The sequence below is a fragment of the Notothenia coriiceps genome, unplaced genomic scaffold (assembly GCF_000735185.1).
Source record: "Notothenia coriiceps isolate Sejong01 unplaced genomic scaffold, NC01 NC01_scaffold00006043, whole genome shotgun sequence".
NCBI classification, from domain to species: domain Eukaryota; kingdom Metazoa; phylum Chordata; class Actinopteri; order Perciformes; family Nototheniidae; genus Notothenia; species Notothenia coriiceps.
The window spans coordinates 21,358-28,660 of NW_011338744.1; the positions used below are offsets into that span (position 1 = coordinate 21,358).

Sequence of the window (7,303 nt, forward strand, 5' to 3'; positions counted from 1 at the left end):
CCTTTAGCTTAGCGGTGGTGACGTGAAGTCATGTGACCGTGCTGTAGTTCCTTTATAGCCCAACATTAGCTGCCTTTAGCTTAGCGGTGGTGACGTGAAGTCATGTGACCGTGCTGTAGTTCCTTTATAGCCCAACATTAGCTGCCTTTAGCTTAGCGGTGGTGACGTGAAGTCATGTGACCGTGCTGTAGTTCCTTTATAGCCCAAAAGTTATTTTTTCAAAATCATGCAGACCTAGATACATTTTTGATAGTGTTGTCACATATAACGTGTCTCAGGCGTTTGTTTGTTAAATTAAACAATGCTGATTCTACCCACACTGCTCACTCAGGATCGGTGGAGGGACTGGATCTGAAAGGCCAGCAAACTTCAGAGAGAGAGAAGCGTCCTTGCACACAGAGCTAAGCAAAACTTTTTCAGATTATTGAAAGCTTTAAATCTTCCAGACGGGGCGGATTCTATCAAAGTGCTTGCATGAGATAAAAACATCTTGTGCACAGATCTGAGTAGTGCAAGTGTTTAATTCCTAGGTCTACTTGTACAGCTATCAGTCTGGAAACATGCACCCACAAAACGGTCTTCTGAAATCCGATTATCTGTTATTAATACACAATGAGCTTTCTCAGTTGCCGGTATATGAGGCACAACTGGCTGAAACAAATGCAGTCTAGTCTCTTTTTAACCCTTGATTAAACAATACAAAAAACTATTCAATTATGAAATATATGCAAAAACAACACCAAAAGTATTGTTATATTACTGCAGACTGTTGTCGTAGCTTAATAAGACTGCATTTGTTATAAATAGGTGTTCTAAATAAACTGAGTGGACTGGGCTTTAGCAAACCTGACAGTAAATATGAGATGTTGGTCACAGAGTTCTTCATTGTGCTTACAGGGGAGATGTTGTACTTGAGTGGCACTAAAACCGGTCCTGTCCTGAGCCTCCCCTCAGACTGACTGCTGTGCTGACTGCATAGTAATGAAGCCTCAACCTGACTGACTGAGTCCTTGAGAGTCCGTGCTACCGGCCTCTATTCCTCATTTTACATCTGAATATATTCTAAATTAACAGACTATATTCATCTGTCAGGGTAATTTATGACCTCTGGGAAAGTATTAAGCACCCGTCAGCTCAGAAGGAATTTCTCATCTTTGCTCATGATTTATTACTTTCATGTGTCTGGAGTGTTGGACGATAGGACTGTAAATACCCAGAACGGTAGAAATGTTTCCAAGGGAAGACATTTTACAATAGAGTGGTGCAGGAATCCAAAAAACGAGAATAAGTCATAATTTGAACACTTCTTGGTCCCTTGTCTTGAGGTTAATTCGTTTTTAGAATAGGTTTTTGGGGAGAAGCCTGAAATGAGGTCTGTGGTTAACACAAGCTGCAGAGATTTTAATACCTTGTTCTACGACATAAAATATGACAGTAAATACCCCACTAGAGAAGTTTCTTTGTGTCTAAAAAAATGGCGGTTGCTAAAGAGTGACTAAATTAAGCTGCTAAACATCATCACGTTGAACATTAGCCGCCTTTAGCTTAGTGGTAGTGACAGGAAGTCCTGTGACCGTGCTGTAGTTCCTTTATAGCCCAACATTAGCCGCCTTTAGCTTAGCGGTGGTGACGTGAAGTCATGTGACCGTGCTGTAGTTCCTTTATAGCCCAACATTAGCCGCCTTTAGCTTAGCGGTGGTGACGTGAAGTCATGTGACCGTGCTGTAGTTCCTTTATAGCCCAACATTAGCCGTCATTAGCTTAGCGGTTCTATTTTAGTTAACCAACGGGCTTGTGTAAATGCATGAAAGCCAGTTAGTTAGTGGGATAATGTGCAGTGAATAAGTCCTTTAAGTTCTGCATTAAGGGTTAATTTTCCAATAATCACCTGTTTGTGTACATACAAATATGAAAGTGTATGAATATCTGTTATGTCCCTTTGCTCATCTTGTTTCCTCTCCGTCTCTTTTTGTCTACTTTTACTCCCAACCTGCTTTCTCTGTCTTTCTCTGTGTGTGTGTGTGTCTGCATGCTGCTTTCGTCTGCTTGGCTGGGGTTAAATATGAATATGAATCTCTGTGTGTGTGTGTGTGTGTGTGTGTGTGTGTGTGTGTGTGTGTGTGTGTGTGTGTGTGTGTGTGTGTGTGTGTGTGTGTGTGTGTGTGTGTTTAGCTGACTCTGGAGCTGGCGCAGCAGCATGGCGGCGCTCTGTCTCTTTCTCGCCCTCCGACCATGTTGTCTGAGCATCAGCTGACTTTGTGGAAACATGGAGCCAAGAGGAGGGGACATGTGTGTATTATATCTGAAACTTGACACTTCCTGTTAGGCTGCAGCAGGTTGAGGTCAGAGGTCAGGGCAGGGCCTTAGGTGTTATGGAGATTAGGGTTGATATCAATCCAGATTTATCCTCCTCTAACGACCTTTACTTGGCTTTGATTAGAAACAAATAAATAACACAATGCTGTTAGGAGACAGAACTTTGTGGTCAATTTGAACTTTAAGTTACATGCACCACATATCAATTAATCAATCAATCAATCAATCAATCAATCAATTTAATACTAGAATACTGTACTACTATAGACTACTATAACGTTGGAAGTTAATAAACATAGTACTAAAAACCAAGAATACGTAAGAAAATAAAAAAATTAAAAAACACTTTGGGGACTTTGTTATTAGGAGCTTTAAAAAACAATGCAAGTATTTTCAAATCTAGCATTAACGGAAGAAAAAGTCTCTAAAGTGAAATCAAATATATTTCTCTTCTCCCTCTGCATGTTCTCTTTGTGATTCCTTCAACCATCACTTGTGTCATTGTGTTGATTCCTTCACTGCATTTATAGTAAAACAGAACAGCTGTGATGGAGTTTAACCGGCCTCTTATTGTGTATATATATATGTTAACAATTAATACTCACACATCATAATAAGTGTGTGTGTGTGTGTGTGTGTGTGTGTGTGTGTGTGTGTGTGTGTGTGTGTGTGTGTGTGTGTGTGTGTGTGTGTGTGTGTGTGTGTGCCGTTCGGATATTTCTAACCCGGTTACTTTAAGCTGCAAACGCAAGTTAAGTATATTATTTACATCACTCTTAACAGAATGATATGTATCTTATACAAACTAACTTACACACATAGTAAAAAATAGGTTAGATTGCTTTGTTTGTACCATGTCCACAAACAGCAGTCTCCTGGATGATCCTCCTGTGTTTGTGTGACCCATCCATCTAACCTTAACTCCTCCAAACGGGTTCTTTATACCCAATATCCTGACTTACACCTATGCTCCTTTGATAATGACTACGACCAGTAGTAATGGTCGCCTCACAATGACCCAGCACACTGAGAGATTAACAGCCTGAGCCCATTAGTAGGTAGAGAGGGGCCAATGACAACCGATACGGACATTTATTCAGCTGATGACAAATGAAGCAAGGGTGCTATAGACTTTTTGCACTATTTTTTATTTTGTATTTTTATATTTTATTCTATATGTTGCATTGCTGGAGCAGCTCAGAGCAGAAGAATTTCATTGCCATTTCTACACTGTAGCTTTGTGCATATGAGAATAAAACCTTTGCATGTTGAATGAATCTGGCTGAATGTGTTTCCTCCCCACAGCTGTCAGTAGCAGTGTGTATCGGCTTCCTGGGTGCCTGGTCTCCGTATGCCATCGTGGCCATGTGGGCAGCTTTCGGAGACGCCACGCTGGTTCCTCCTGAGGCCTTTGCCATCGCCGCCGTGTGTGCCAAGTCTTCCACCATCTACAACCCTCTGGTCTACCTGCTGTGTAAACCTAACTTCCGCGAGTGCCTCTACAGAGACACGTCTATGTTACGAAAGAGGGTCTACAGGGGAAGTCCGATGTTAGAACCCAAAGAGCACTCGGCCTCGCAGCGGAACAAGGACGTGAGCCTCTCCACGCGCTTCTCTAACGGACAGCAGGAGAGCTACGGGGCGCTTCTGCACTGCACTGAGTCTGCAGCGCCGGGACATGTGGACGCAGCCCAAAGGACCGCCTGCAGTCTGACTGCCTCCCCCTTCAGAGAGGTGACAGTCTGCCAGCTCTCCAGCAAACCACAGGCTGAACTCGTCTAGTGGGCAAACCAGAGAGGACAGGTGCTTGGAAAGATAGAGGGAATACACATGGACAACAGAACAACAACGGGCACACACGGGTTTTAATGCCCACAAGACTTTAAAGAAAACAAGACCGCAGACTTGCATGGACCTTTAATGGAATACTTTCTTAAAGAGAATAATGAAAAGTCCCTTTATTATTTTATAATAATATTATCCTTTTATCCAAAGCGACTCACATACTCAATACTGTGGACAATCCCCACAGGAGCAATTTGGGGTGAAGTGTCTCAGGGACACAACGACATGCTGACTGCAGTGGGGTTTGAACCTGCTCCCCTGATCCCAACACCAACGCACTAGTCCACTGCGCCACACGCCTCCTTACTGTTTGTGTGAAATGTCTTGATGCCAACGTCTCTGTCAGCGTGTGTCCTGTTTGATGTGAGTGAGCAGTAATGTAACTGGATCTTGCAGGAGCAAAGAGTGTGACATAATATTTCCTTTGATGATAAACCATGTATTATCCGGTCCAGGACTTCCTCCTCTCTGCGCCGCTTATTGTTTACAGTCCGATTAACAACTGGAGATGCAAGACTGAAGCTGAAGTCCCAGCTCTATAAAAAGATATCTACATATGGGGGCAGATAAATAAATACGAAGCGCATGAAAAGATACATCTTAGCCAAAGGGTTCTCAGATTATATTCATGCCAACGCATTCCTCCTCTTTCCACACGGACTGTTTACCTGCATGCAACCAAAGCCTGCCTGAATGTGATTGGTCGATACTAATCGGACTACAAAAGGACAACAACAGGACTACAAATTGAAACCAGGATGCTTCAGATACCAAAAGTCATGTTGCCTATCATATGCGGAGGTATTAACAACCTAAATGATGGAGTTATCACCCCCCCACCCCCCACCNCCCCCCCCCCGCCCCCCCAGTGAGTCCATTGTAACAGAGAGTCAAACTGGCAGCTTCTGTTTTCTGTTTGGAAAAATGAGTTGTGTCATTTCTCATGTGGGCCGCTTTAAGCCTCCAGGGGCACATTATGTGATGCTAAAAATAAAGCTTTAGATGGAGTCTTATTTCCACTTTGATGTAGCCTGCGGTCGCTCTCCTGCTGTACACTGCCAGATAAAACCCCCCCAAAATAGAGTTTGCACACTACTTTTTGGAAAGAAGTAATGTAATGGTGGAAACTCACAAAGAAATTAAACTAGAGGTCAGTTTATTCTCATAATTAGTTAATCATTGTGACTGAAAATGAGACTTGAATGTTGAGAAAAACACAGAATATTCCTCAGGATTCATCTTGATTAAATTAAGCTCATAATAAAGTGGTTATTAAACTCAGTGCTAACTAAGAACAATCAGGGTGTCCAGGTGATCAAATAATATGTTCGTTATTACCTAGCTGTGATCATATTTCAAGCAAGTCAATATTTTCCTAATTGATAATAATAATAATAAGTAAATCAAATGTCTTTATTACGGTTGATATTTGAATAATAGCACAGACCTTTAAATGCATCTTTAGTGCATATTGGAATAATGCTCTTATGTTTGTCTTGTACTGTAAGAATATGTTCTTGTGCCAATGTGTGCGCATTTATTGTTACATTTCATCAATTAAACTTTTGGGATTTCTGACAGACGACTTGCTTTCAGTCAAAACAGAACACAGAGAGCCTTTTGCTGTGAGACTGTGTGTGGGCTCCATGTGTGCATATTAATAAAAAGGCTGTTTTTGTTGATAGCCGTATCAAAAGCAATGCTTATTCAGCTCTTTTTACTAAAGAAAAAGTAATTAAATGAAAAGAACTTTGGAAAAAACATTTGATTTCTACCCGTTTATTTGACCCTCCAAAAGCGACGTGCCTGGAGTTCCTTCTATATGTAATTATCTCTGAGTGAGTGTTTCTTTGAAGGCTTTGCCTCCCGGGCACACCAGGTTTCAATTCAAAGCTAATCCAGTGTTCTACAAAGGAGGGAGTTCACTTTACTGCTCGATCTTCCTGTGTGATCGTGGGTTGAAATTCATGAGCTGCTGTGCAACAACTTTAGATGTGTCGTCACTTTATAAAACAAAAGCTGTAATGTTTGAGTCGGTAAACATGCACGAACACTGCATGACTTTAATGCAATCTGCATTTTAGGGCAAAGTGTCAAAGTGTGACAGAGACGTAAGCCATGTTTCACTTTTAGTAATGACATAGATGTTATAAGCTTATTATGTCAATAACATACATCGCAATATATAAACTGTTTTCATATCCAAATGACGCAGTTCAACCCCGTCTTTGTTTTGACCAACTCCCTGCCAATCCCACTGAGTTTATCAAATAAAGATCAACGCCATATTGTGAAATGAAAATGTACTTGAGGCAATTGTGTGTCGACACGCAGAATAATGAGATGTGTTTGGATTTTTTCGCCACTATCCATGAATTCAATTATGTCTGAACTAAGGAACTAATCGGTTTGTTAGGACCATTCCCTGTTATTCATTTAGAGAATAATTAATGAGCTGTTTAAATGTATGTTTGAATCCTTAAATTGGAGATCTGAGAAAGCACTCTCTCCAGGAGTTAAAGACTTATTTAATGAACTGCACTCCATCAATGAGAGTGCAGCTTCTCCCCATCGTTGTTTGGCTCCAGCATTGTAGGAGGACTACTTTGAGCAAAATCATGATGACAGCAAAGCTACAGCTGGGGGGGGTGAAAACACTCTGAAGATAATGTGCATGTGCATCTATACAATGCACAGATAAGAAGAAGAGCTAAAATCTAAGAACAACCAAACAGAAATCTGTATATTTTTAAGAGAGGGTCTGTTTCTTATCAGATTAAGATTCACTTTATTAAACATGTGTTTGGTCCAGTGCTCAAGACAACAGGACACCATCAAGTCCAAAGGAGGGCGGTCCAACTCCACTAAAGGAATTATAATGCAATGTTGTCGACTAAACAACAGACTCTTAAAGGGGACCTATCATGCAAAATGCACTTTTTGATGTCATTTTTTTATTTTCTGACGCTGCGTAAGTTCCCCGACACACCGGGGACACATCTGTAAAGGACATTAAAAAGTGCATTTTGCATGATAGGAGAGCTTTAATGGAGAAAATAAAACCCTCTCTCTTTTCCTCCGTACCCACATCTCTAAAAACGGGGGTACAGCGTAGCAGATCCAGATTTGCGTCCGATATAAC

The 7,303-nt window shown here is 41.3% G+C and overlaps 1 protein-coding gene across 1 annotated transcript; it reads left to right on the plus strand.

Moving 5' to 3' along the window:
• The first annotated feature begins 3,556 nt into the window (after positions 1–3,556).
• Positions 3,557–4,297, plus strand: LOC104943402 (red-sensitive opsin-like). Its single transcript, XM_010768784.1, has one exon. The coding sequence runs from the start codon at positions 3,589–3,591 to the stop codon at positions 4,096–4,098; it is 510 nt and encodes a 169-aa protein (XP_010767086.1). The 5' UTR covers positions 3,557–3,588; the 3' UTR covers positions 4,099–4,297.
• The last annotated feature ends 3,006 nt before the right edge of the window (positions 4,298–7,303 follow it).

What these genes read in the sequence shown, in the direction of transcription:
- LOC104943402 (XM_010768784.1), top strand. Translation starts at nt 3,589, where the DNA reads ATGAATCTGGCTGAATGTGTTTCCTCCCCACAGCTGTCAGTAGCAGTG.